General features: G+C 35.9%; 1 protein-coding gene across 9 annotated transcripts in view; it reads right to left on the bottom strand.

Moving 5' to 3' along the window:
• The window catches only part of CACNA2D3 (calcium voltage-gated channel auxiliary subunit alpha2delta 3), a 458,229-nt gene that overhangs the window by 21,521 nt on the left and 423,574 nt on the right, over positions 1-13,134 (bottom strand). For 7 of the 9 annotated variants that reach the window (XM_065075322.1, XM_065075320.1, XM_065075323.1 and 4 more), the window contains 3 exons: positions 12,137-12,207; positions 3,161-3,236; positions 1,408-1,460 (listed from right to left, as the gene is read on the bottom strand). In XM_065075322.1, coding sequence (XP_064931394.1) covers positions 1,408-1,460; positions 3,161-3,236; positions 12,137-12,207 — 200 coding nt within the window. Of the gene's footprint in view, positions 1-1,407; positions 1,475-3,160; positions 3,237-4,717; positions 4,764-12,136; positions 12,208-13,134 lie in introns of all 9 variants that reach the window. The other 2 variants (XR_010475065.1, XR_010475064.1) reach the window with 2 other exon arrangements.

Genomic DNA, 13,134 nt, shown 5'->3' with positions numbered 1-13,134 from the left:
TGAGAATTTGTTCTCAATATAACCTTATGAATAATTAATATATTTACCTGTAATTAACTTAAATTATTGATCTTATTTGAACTGTCCATTAAAATTCTCAATGCATGGCAGCATACAGTATTTTTTCTGTTGAAGATTATTGAACTTCATTATTTCATTACGCAGGGTATTTTGACTCTAGTAAAGTACCATTGAATGATAACTGTCCTGGCTACAGTACAGAAGTACACATAAAATACTTACATTACATTCTGGAACTAAAATAATAAAACTAATTTATTTCTAGGAGAAGAAAATATTGATTAACCAGTGTCTAATCTGTTCTAATTAGATGTGTAGATAATGCATTCTCTCACTAACATTAACTGCAATTTACTTTGAAGAATGGACTGAAATGTGGCAGTGTGTCAGTTATTGTAAGTGTAAAGAATGTGAAACCAACATCCAGGTTATCATAAGGACATGACACTACAATACTTAAAAGCCAGAAAGTTTCTGGAAAATTTTCAAGCTGTTATAGCTAGCATCAAAGTAATATTTTAACATGATTTCTTTCCCTGATATTTACTTTGAAAGCTGCATTTAAGATCAGTCTCTGCCCTCTGGCAACAGCCACTCTGTTAATTCTTCTTAACTCTTACTCCAAACTTTGATGAAAACTCATATAATTTGCAATTAAAACAAAATTACTACAAGAAAAAATCAGTTGTATTGCAATAAAGATAAAATTCAGTTAAATCTGCAATTCTGCTCTCTGATAAGAGCAATAATAAAACATATAGGTTAATAATATAAGATACATTTAAAGGTTTCCTATTCTCCATATGGTATTTCTTTGTGATTTCTTAGGCAATCTCTCTTAAGGAAATACTCATTATTTATTAACTTGAAACGTTAGAAGACTTAGGCCACGTGAAAAAGTTCAGCAACATCCAGAGTATACGGTTATCTGGCATGTTCGGTAACAGGTCTGTCTTATAGAAATTCATGAAGTGGCAGACAATACAGTGAATCACTAGAACAACTTGCTATATTGACAACTGCCCACCCAAGCAGCTTTACAAACAGCCAGACATTTCTGTAAAATTTAACAGTAACCGCAACAATAAATTTGGTTTGTATATTGCGATCTGCCAGACTGACTAAGCAAAGACATACGAATAGAAGTGAAGACCATGAGCAATGTAAGAAGTAAAACCATGCAATCATAAAGCCAAAACTTTCTCAGATTTTAACAATGAAAAATTTGAAAGAAAAAAATAATAAATATTACTGTAATAAAAATCATGTAATAGAAGCAGCACATTGTATGTAAAAGGCAAAAAGTACAAACATATATTCAGTATTCAAAAGTAAAAATATTCATTAATCCATACAAATATTAAGTTCTTGATAAAATTTACTTACAAGACAAGCTCAGTCATAATCCATTTTATTGCAGCAAAGAAGGCATTATAAGGCTGAAGAGAAGCAACTAATTTAATAAAAAGGCAAAACGTACAGTATTTATATCTTAACAGAATTCTTCATGTAAAGACAATATTATGGATATTCAAATACATGGGTAGCATGAGAAAAAGAACAATTTCTTTTGCTTATAAAGAAGTGAATATTACTATATTGAATATTAAAATATACAGTAATGAAATTTCCTTTTAATGTGGTTGATCATAAACACAGATTACCAGTTGGAAAAGGAAAGTTTTGCAAATGATTCTTAAATCTTTAACCTCTAGGGGTTCCTATTTCCCAGGCTATTGCTGGAGAAACAGCTCTGGTAAATAATATGAGCTGTTCTTAGGCTGCAATTCACAGGCTTGTCCCCCTACAATGTAAATCTCTATTCATTACGTCAGTCTAATTAGACTAGGAAAAGCTTCTGGAGTTTGAATTTACCTGAATTAAGTTATCTGTGATATATTGAAAGCTTAGTTGTAAGCACTTCAGTAGCTTGTAAGATTCTTCCCTCCTCCCTCCATTTTTCTGGATCACAACAAATATACAGCAAATACTTTGAAAATCCTGTGTTTATAGTACTTCCACTATATTGCGAATATTTTATTTTTGAAAAGAATATCAATAGGATTATTCTTTTATGAAGGTATCTCAGGCAGAACAGTTAGTTTCCAGAAATTTGTAGCGGAATCTGCCCTTGTCTAACTCATTTGTGTTAGGGTCTCCTAGTAGCACAACATTTTGCAGACTACTTAGATTCCATATCAACAGAGTATTTTCGCACATGTAAGAAATCACATTGACTTTAAGAGAACTACTTGGATTTCTAAAACCATGCTTAGCCATCCTGAATCAGGACTTCAGTGAAGCAGTGCCCTTTGCCACAGCAGTAAATGGCCATTTAAAGTTTTCAGAGGCCACAAAGAGTATTTCTGGACAGGGCTGATAATGCACAGAGCCAATGAACGAGTGTCAGTCCATAGCATGCAGGCTGAAATAGCAAGCCGGCAGAATGCATAAAGCCTGAGAGAGTAAAGATTTTTGCCTATTAAAGACTGTCTTACAAGAAAAGATAAAAAGCTACAAGTCTTTCCTAGAGATGAAAGGAAAGCAAAATTTCAGCCCAAAATTTCAGACTCGACTAGGCCTTGCAAAGGGTCCGGGTTTGTATTCAGATCTGAAAACAAGAGTTTAAATGCATTGAAATTCTACTTTAAGAGACAACTTCCTTGAATACTAAGGAAAAAAAAATGTGTTAAAATCACCGATGTGTATGCCTTGCCAATTAATCAATCTTTATATATATACATATATATATATATGTAAAAATCTCCATTTTTAATTTGAATTACATTTCTGCATGTATGTGTTTACACACAGAAAAGGCATTTGTGATTCCAGTCCCCCAAATAAGGCACAATCTATTGCCAAATTTACAAAGTCCTAAGAAAGAGGATTCATATGGTGCAAAGAATATTCTGACAGAACCTCAGAAATCGTGGTCCAGCAATAAAAAAGACTGTGTAAGTATTTGAGCTTGAAAATGCTTAACACTCTGCATTTTTTTATAATGAACCATTCCTTGTATGCAAGAGCTGTAAGCATTCCAAATCAAAATAATGCGCTTACAATGGCCATGAGATGTTTGCAACAATTTTCTTTGATGATTGCATGGAAAGGTGCTCAGAAAATTCACTATACTTACGTCCAGTAAGCTATGGGCACTGTCGCTACTCTCTTTGTTTGTTCTACACATGGCCTGGTAGTCATAAAGTGTAATTCTACAGAGAAGAACAGAAAACTGCTTGACTAAAAGAAGAAAACACAGTGGAATAATAATGACAATGTGGAAGAGTCTGCCCACAAAGTAGACAGGAAAATAAATACTGTAGCAGCAGCAGGGAAAATAGGGAAAGGGATCATTAAAATACACTTTACACAAAGGAGAATAAAGGTAAGGAACACTGAAAAATTTGTAAGGATTTTGTCAGACTACAGAACAAAGGAAAAGCATAACTGGGAGAAAGCAGGGAAGATAGACATACAGTGTAACACACAATGATATAAACAATGCGAGGAGAATACACATTCATCAGGATGCTTAAACAATTGGTTCTGGACTAAGATTGGCACATTTAGCCCCAGAAAGCAAAAGAGCCTATGCATTTGAGAGGCTTCTCACAACAGACCACTCTTGAGCTCCAGTAAAAGCAGAAAGACACTTCTACAGTTCCAGCATCTAAGTTGTCATTGCCAACTAATTTGTAATAACAACGTGTTGCTTCCAAAGAAGAGAGAGGTGGAATTTCAGTGTATTCACAGTACAGATAATTGAAGCAGGATGCTTTATTTTTCGTTCTTTTCATGAGGGCAAAATATTCCACGTCAGGTACCTGCTGTAATAAAAACAGGCTGGAAGCCTCCTCAGATGCATAGTAAACAGGGAAATTTCTTTCTGCTTGTGATTTTACTCATAATTGATACACTTCAGAGATCTAAATGCAAAATCCAGAACTCAGAGATAGCATGTGGAATTGTGATTACTTCTCTAAATCTGTCTGTCCAGAGAACAATTAATTAACCATATTCATCCACATAAAAAACATTTAACATCTATAGCAGATGTAAAGAATCTTTAGCTGATAAGTTGCAAAAAGTGTAAATATAAAAGTTACTAGTATTATTTGAACACATCCATTTGACTTTTGCATCATCAGAGAGACAAAGGAACACAATTGGACATAGATGGTTTATAGATGTATGAGATGGGACTTCAACATTTTGCATTGTGTGCCTTGCTTCTAAGCGAAGAGAAAGGAGAGCACACAAATTCAGCTACAGAAAGGATGTCCCAGAAGCTGCCAAAAACAGGTCATGAAATGCATTCAGCATCACCATGAGGCATTCTGCACTGCATGCCATGAAACACTGCAACCTGTAGCAATAATATGTTGTAATCCACTGTGGTAGAAGCTGTTTATAATTTTTCTGATCTAATTTTGTGACAGCAACCATCACTAAAAGCCTCTTCATTATGCCTACATTTTCTTTTTGGTTTACAGGCAAAATATCTAATACATTTGATCTCGCAGCTTCAACTAAACATTCAGCACATAGTCATACCACTTACATCATTAATTTTATCTTATATTCAGAATAGAAATGGCTAGGAAGCCCTTGTTTTGTGGACTGGCAGATAGAGTCACATGGTAGACAAACGCATAACTAGAGACCTAAACACGGGTGTAAGTTGACCACTGACCATATTTGGCAGAATCACGCCCACAGCCAGATCCGCGCACACAGATCTGCCAAGACAAACAGAGCAGTACATGGTGTAAGCCGTGCTGCCTGTATGGCATGCAGTAATACACCACTTTCCCTAGCTTTTTATTTCCTTTCTTTTTTCCCCCTTTAACAATGGTCAGAATCCAGCCCTTGCAAGGTAATCTCTACAGCTCAGCCTTTCCAGTCTTGTTGGCTTGACTATTTTATTCCTCTAAGGACCATGTTACACGTCAAATTGGACCTCCTAGTGATGGTGGCAAGTAATAAGTGCAGACAAGGGCAGCTTACAGATGTTAATGTGCTCTCTGCAGAGTAGTCAAGGAATTCTACACGGATGAAATGGTCCCATCCTGCTTCATTCAATATCTAGTGTTACAAGTACAATAGCATTCAGTTTTGTCTTTATTCTTTGCAAATAGTTTGTTTTTGGTGTTTGAAAGTGCAATAAGTTTCTCAAGTTTCAATTTTGTATGCTAGAACTGTTTGGAAAATCTGTGGAGTTCGTTATTCTGCCAAGAATTCTTAATTAAATACTATTATATCATGTCATGTGGAACATCTGTTATAATTTGAACTTCACTTCAAATTTTCGAAGAAGCCTTTCCCCTCTAAATATTTGTACTTGTATTACATTTCTCATGTAATTATTACATTGTACTAGATGTACTAGATTCTTTAAATGCTCAAAGATAAAAAAGCATTAAAAGCTGAAAGACGTACTCACAAATAATCTGAAATATAATTAATATTTTGCCATGACATGCTACATTTTACTTTTTGTAGATTGTTGTATTGTACAGGGTACACAACAATCTAAGGTTACACTATCAGCAAATGTTAACATTTATGTAGTTAAAAATTCCCTTCATTTTACAGGCAAAAAAATACTAAACTTTAGAGTGATGGCAGAGGGGAAGAGTTGTAATAAGCAACCTCAAAATCATTGTGGAACACTGCAAAATTGTTTTTTGGAAATGCTTGAATATCATCCATGGATGATATTATGATGAGTTTCGTCTTACTAAATATATTTGATGTAGATTTCTCAACAAAATCTGGAGTGTGTTCTGGTTTTTTGAACAACACATTTCCATCTCATTAACTTTCAAAGTTGGCAGGTTTGACACCTATCTGAGAGTTTCTAATGATGATTCAAACAACTACCACACACACAGGATGTGCCAAACACAGCAGCGAAAGCATTACTGCCAAATGATCTTAAAAGCCCTGATTCTTCCGCACTAAGAACAAATGGGAATTTTGCAAGACACTTCAAAGAGCAGTGGATGAAGCCCATAACCACATTGAAATCTGTGCTGCTTCTGTGTCCAGGTATAATTTCCAGGGCATTATTTTATTGCTAATGTCTTCATGAGATTTTAGAAAATAATCTTTTTCTTACCAAGACAGACATAACTCAGTGTTGCAGAAAGAAAAGGCTTCCAGATTGCCATTTTTGAAGTGATTGTATTACACTTTTAAATAACTGCATCTAACTGTATCCTGTTGAACTGACTATAGCTAGTGAACATAACTGCCTGTTTCCCATGATCTAATTTTAAGTCCGTTTAGATGCCCAAGTCCATGCTATACATGACAGCACCTCACAGGAGAGCTTTGCTCTTGCTACAGGTAATGTGCTTGAGACTTTCTGACATCACCCTGCTGTTAACTGCCCATATTTCCACACCTGGTCACTGAAGTCTACAGAGCATTTGTTTTTAACATCAGTCATAGAACAAACATGAACAATGTGCAATCATCTTTAACGAATGGAAAGTAACTTACCAAAAACTAAGTGTGCACCTCCATCATATATAACTTCTGGGGCCAAACACATTTTAGTGAAAATTTTCTGCTATAGTAAATTCCAGTCTTGTACTTTGCAATCTACATACAACTGAGTATGAATCTGGTTCAAGAAAATTAAACTTTTAAGACCTACCAGCAGCACAGGCTACAAAACCAGAAACTCTGTTGCTTTCAGATAGATTTTCAGCACACTGATGGATTTCTACTTGGTAGCGTAAAATAGAATCACTGACAATTATAACAGCTGAAAGAACTTCAATGCATAAAATTTCAAATGTTTTGTCACCAGTTCAAGATTTGGGGGTTTTCATATAATGTGTGGGAATAATAAGCTTGTAACTATGGAATCACAGAACATCCTGAGTTGGAAGGGACCCACAAGGATCATCGAGTCCAGCTCCTGTCCCTCCACAGTTCACACCATGTGTCTGAGGGCACTGTCTTGTCTCTTCTTGAATACTGACAGGCTTGGGATTGTGACTATCTCCCTGGGGAGCTTGTTTGAGTAGAGTAAATGTCAAGTCGATAGAAAGAAAAAAAAAAAGGAAGAAGTGCTCCAAAGAACCAAGCAAAGGAAATCAATAACACAGGAAGCCCTAATTATGGAAACTGTTCTTTACTCAGCAGTATACATAAAAATTAATGGTGACTACAGCTCTCTTTTGGTGGAAAGATGTTTGTTAACTCAGACACAAGATATGCAGTCTGTCTTACATTCTCACAAGGAAGGGAAGGAGGGACAGTGTTGAATGGTATGAAGAGGAAACTAGTGTCTAAAGCCTAGAAAGGGTCCTTGTGAGGACATAGCAGGACACTGTAAGAAATCTCATGCTGTTGCTGCTCTGGTTCTGTCACCTTCATTGTCAGACAGATTATTAGTATCAGAAGCTGTCAGACTAATTCCTTTCACCACTAAGAAAATAAATGAAAAGCATAAAAATAAATTACAGCATTTTGACAAAATAAACTTGTCACCACATATCTTTGCATTTATTATTCAGCTATTCCCAATTGCCAAGGTGATGCAAAGCATAACATGTATACAAACAATAACTCAACCTGTACTTCTGTCTTACAGAATGACAGCTGATTTCCATAGCATACATGCCCGAGTTTCCTCTTAAGCAGGCAAAACAATTCCCATATACTAATATATTGCATTAAATTAGTGGTAATATCTACAGATATATAAACTCTAACAATGACCACTCTCAGTTTTAAGACATTAATTTTAGATGTCACAGGGACAAAAGATGAGCAGAAAACATACCACGCAGCAGTACGGGAGTTTTAGAGCACAGGTACCAGATATACATCTGATAAATGAAAATGAACCAAACCAAACCAACCAATCAAACAAAAAAAAAACCCCAACTAACCAACCAAAAAGCCCCACAAAAAACTTCACAAAAGTAAACAAAAAACAACACAGCAGAACATGGCTGCTCTTGTTGGTCATGACAAAAAAGAAGTGACATATTATTTGGTTCTTTTGTACCTAGTTCTAAACCCATACTAGACAGTCTGCTCTTTTTTTGAAGAAAATGAATGTCATTCTCCAGGGAAGTACAATTACATACTATTCATTTAGAAATTCAAGATCAAGGGTGCAGGCCTCATACATGCTCTGCAGTGCACATGACAGCTAATATAGAAGATAATTATTGGAAACAGTCTGCTCATTTCCCTACCTTTAATGTCTTCTGCCTGCCCATACAAAACATGCCTATTCATCTACCTATTTTTTGTGGCATTTATGCTACCCTATTTTGAGCTTACTTTTACTAAATAAATCATCACTAAAGACAGCAAAACTTTTTATAATGTAAGAACTGCTACATCACAGTTACATTTGTCCAGTTGCAAATTCCACTAACTCCAGTTAGAATTGTTCCTTCAGTCTGTCACTGATCTCCAAAGTGCACATCTACATTCAGAAACACTGTCAAATTAATAGAAGGTCAAACCAATGACTGTTAAAATCCACATGAAAATAAACACAGTTTTAAAGTATGTGTCCATTTAACACCTTCATCAAACATTCAAGAATATCTTATTAAAACAAATGCTTAAATAAGAAAGAGTGGCCTAAACTAAACTAAAAAATACCCTTCGTTTGGAGGCTCTGCACCCTCAGTGGCATTAGTGTCCTGTTGGTGAGCAACTAGTTCTTGTTTTCATGGTTTGGTTTTAAGAATGTTCTGCTCTTTGCAAGTAGCTTAGTAAAGAGTTCTGATTTTTTTTATAATTTTATAACCTGGAGGCAAAACACTTGCTAGGTTTTGCTTATAAAGCAAATCAAGACAGAGAGATGAAAGTCTGCCTCTATGTGCACACATTTGGAGAACATAGGTGAAGGATCGAGGCCATACCGTGCCATAAGGGCAAAGGCAGCACGTGTTATTCACTGGGGAGCATGTGAGTAGAGATAAAGAAACAGAGCAAGAAAAAATGAGAAACAAGAGAAACTCTTGAAGAAACAAGAACCTATTAGAGTGAGCTTTAGCATCTGGGAAAGATGGAATCCAGGGGTGTACCATTTCATCTGTATATCCTGACAACATGATTAAATACCAAAGCATAGATTCTTCTTCAGAGGCCAAGAGTGTGCCTGGTGGAAACAGAACTGTTAAGAGGAAATGCTGCTGCTTCCGTATTTATCCTGCAGAATTGCTTAGTTTTCCTCCGCTGGAAAGGATGAAAGTGTTTTGAAGTCAAGAGCTATTTCATTTTCTCTTATAGATTTACTAAGTTCATTCCTTTGGGGATCTGACTGCTCTGATAGCCCTTAATTTTTCTGAGGTTAATGTGTTTTTTTTTCTATTTTCATGCTTTGAGAAGCTGAATCTACTTTTTCCACTGTTTTTATGTAAACAAAGTGCTGAGGAAACTATAAAGAAACTTTTTCCTAAGTTACATGAAGCATATACTTTTCCATAAGCACGTCCTAATCTATTTAATTATGAATTCAAATTATATTTAAATTATTTAACTGTGTGCAACATTCAAGGTATAAGATAAACATCATTTTGCTAAATGAAATCATAGAACATGTCACGTTGCTGTGGAAGCACTGAGATAATTTTTCTCCCTAAATATAAACCCCATAAACTAAGAAAATATACATACATACATATGAACACATTATTCAAAAGAAGTACTGAGTTTAAAGAAATTGAGGTGGGAAGAAGGTATTTAAGCTCACTTTAAAAAATAAACAGCGAACACAAAAATTGAATTTCATCCTGCTGCAGGTTGAAAAGAAATACAGTCAGCAGCAAACAACCCTCTTTTGTTTAACACTTCCAGCTCAATCCTAAAAAGAACTTTTATATCCCTCCAAATTAGTGGTAGTTGAGAGAATGCACAAAGACTTATTTCATTCTTTTTGTGGAGAGGGAGCCTGAAAGCTGGCATGAATCAGCGAGGTAGTAGCACATATCTGCAGTGCCATTCAGGTTATTGTGCAAAAGGAAGACTTTCCATGCCCATGGTCACTGCAGATGTTACTAAATTCTTCTGCAGTGAAGATCAGGATTCATAGAACCTTCTACTTCTAATCTAAATGAAAAGGAGCCAGAACAGATCAAACATGGCAAAGTTATGTAATTCACCTGCTAGATAGTAGGTGCCATATATGAAGCAAACTGCAAGAAGGATGGCTCTGGATATTGTGAGAATGAAATGCTAATGAACAGCGCTTGCTCTCTGATTTAGTCTCCATAGTAAGAGTGGTAATGACAAGCATAATGCATGCAATATCTATATTGTTGTGCTCTCAGGGAAACAGTATTGCTATCAGGTTTTGCCACTGCATCAATTCAGTGGTTTTTTAAATTTTTCTTCTTATTCCATAGAAAATAGATTTTGCAAAAGCAAAACACAACTCCATCCAAACAAATTAATAATCTTAAAAATATGGTAAATGTGTCTGGGTACTTTTCATGAAAGCCAGCAAAGATTTCTTCTTCATATTGCTGGAATAATTGATTTTAAAGGCCTCATCTATCACAGCTCAAAGACAGTTCGGGCTTGGCTTTTTTGTTGTTGCTGCACAGAGCTATCTGCCATACAGCAGGTGGCTCATTTAGTGCAATTACACCACTTTGATTCTCTCCCATTTTTAACTGATTGGCAGTGGACAGTTTATTGTGCTTAAATAATTGGCTCATTGTGCTTACATTTTCTTTAGCATGCAGCTCAGTTGCACTGATCTAGTGACTTCATTATCTTTAACTCCCTCAGAGCTCAAGACCAGGAAAATCATAAGCCAACAATCGATGCCAAACTGGCACCCACTGCCACTTAAATGGAATGCTTGAGCCATGCAGCCTTTCTTTTCTCAATGGTGGTGCCTACCACCATCAATTGTTCAGTAGATATTCTGTTTGGAATGCTTTGCTAGGCAGGACAAAACAAATTGGGACAAATTAAAGCATTATCCCTTGAATTGACTGGATGTTTTTATTTGCATTGAATGAAATGCTCCATTTCTTGTATAAACAGATCTTTTAATTGTAGAACCCATTCTATACATATGTATTACTTCACTTCCTTTTACAGCATATGTTAAGAATGTAGTGCTAAACACAAGGAGGTTGCCACCCTCAAAAACTTGGGATGATTCAGTGAGTGCTAGATCTTTCCATTTCAGGTCAGTCATTTACTGGGAGTGGTATTCAGCTACAATGTGCAGAGGCAGCATGGAAAGCTTTCTGCCTTTAGGAGAGCTGGTTTACCAAGGAAGCACAAAAACTATCTGTTTTGAGAGCCTCTGTATACACCCTCACTCATAACTAAATTCAGCAGTTGATGGGACCAGTGATGTGTGTTTTATTTAAATATTAGAAATGCACAGGAAAATAAAAGGGAAAAGTATAATATAGATAGTCTGCACTTCTCTCATGCTAGGAGAGGACAAAGGGGTAAGGAACAATTCTCAGGCTGCGTGAAAGCCATGGAGACTCCGGTGTTGTGGTTCATGTTAAAGCGAAAAGACCTTTCTCACTTCCCCAGGATGCACAATTTATTTCAAAGGATGACACATAAAATCACTGTTAGTTTTTATTGTCATCATGATAGTAAGATCAGGTCAATAGTCACAACAATGTTCAATGGTAAGTCAGCATGCAAATGAAAATGAGCTACTTGTAGAATAACTCTGTCCCTTTAACAGTTGGGCATTTTCCACTGTCTAGTTCGAGCAATCTCCAACTTTTTACAGGTCAAAATGTTTAATGTTGCATCAATTATTTGCTTTAGAGCCATTTAAAATTGTTCAGTAGTAGATATGGCCCAATCCCTTCCCCACTTGAGCCCAGCAGGAACAGGAGAGGTGAACAGTTTTAACACTGAAGTCAAATAAACTGTTCTTTTAACAAGAAACGCACTATCGGCTGTCTCCAATATTCTTGACATTCTACATTCATGGCATTGAGTTACACTCAGATCATATGGAAAAGCAGTATCATGAGAATCCAGCCACACTGCCAGTCTTGACCATCTTTTATGTGACTTTGGGTTTGTTTTATTTTGTTTTTGCAACATTTTTTAAGAGATAAAAAGTCAAGTTAATTCTTACCTCTTAAAGGAGCCCATTGTAAGTAACTTGTTCATCACAGCCCCTTCAACCTCCCCAAAAAAGTAACCAGTCTGTAAGGGGAAAATGCAAGAAACTACCAAAAGTTAGATAAACGCAAAACAACGCAGGATGCAATTTAAAGTGGCATATTCTAGGATCTGACAAGAGCGGCTTTGACAGTTACATAGATAGGTTTTCAGGACTACCGCTACATAAAAACTGAAGAGGACTTTACAGTCATGGCAAGTTACAGGGATTACATTATTACTCTTGAGCAGATGTGAGAGCTTATACAATATATTGAGGTACATTATATAACATCTAATATCAGAAATAAAAGCAATCCAAACCTAAAGCTTGTAAAGAAAATACACTAATCTGATCACAAAGCCTTGTGATTAAAATATGACTTAAAAAAAAATATAAACAGGTTGTGAGAGGATTTCATAAACATTCATAAAAAAGCATTGTTTATAATTCCTGCATGACCTGTTTAAGGAGCTGGAACAGTACATTTCATCAATCCTATAAATTTTAACTCCATTCAGAGTCATTTAATACTTAAAACCACTCAGCCTGATGAATTACTCATTTTTTCCTTGTTCAGTAAATGTGGACTAATAAAAATAAATCTCTGTTGAGAAAACAAACATTCATGTTATGACTATGGTATGTAATATGGAAGTGACTCCATCATCCACAGCCTTTCATATGGCATTGGAAAATCTTGCATGTACAGCATTTTTCTAGCTTGGGAAGCCATTTTTTATTTTAGAGCCTCAACTCCCAGCAGGATTGGGTATGTTCTCTGCATTGTTTAAAGGGAGAAATCCCACAATTTATAGGGGGGAAAGGGCACTACACTCTCAAATTGCATGGATTCCATAGGTTTTGTATGAACTAAACCCCAATTCCATTACAAGGAACTTAGCTGACCTCAAGTATGCACCTGGGAGCTCACAGGCAGAAAAGTTACAGCCTTAGCCAAAAAAAGGCAA

The sequence above is a fragment of the Columba livia genome, chromosome 10, assembly GCF_036013475.1.
Source record: "Columba livia isolate bColLiv1 breed racing homer chromosome 10, bColLiv1.pat.W.v2, whole genome shotgun sequence".
Lineage (NCBI taxonomy): Eukaryota > Metazoa > Chordata > Aves > Columbiformes > Columbidae > Columba > Columba livia.
Note: the sequence above shows the minus strand (reverse complement) of the source record. Positions and strands in the feature narration are given on the sequence as shown.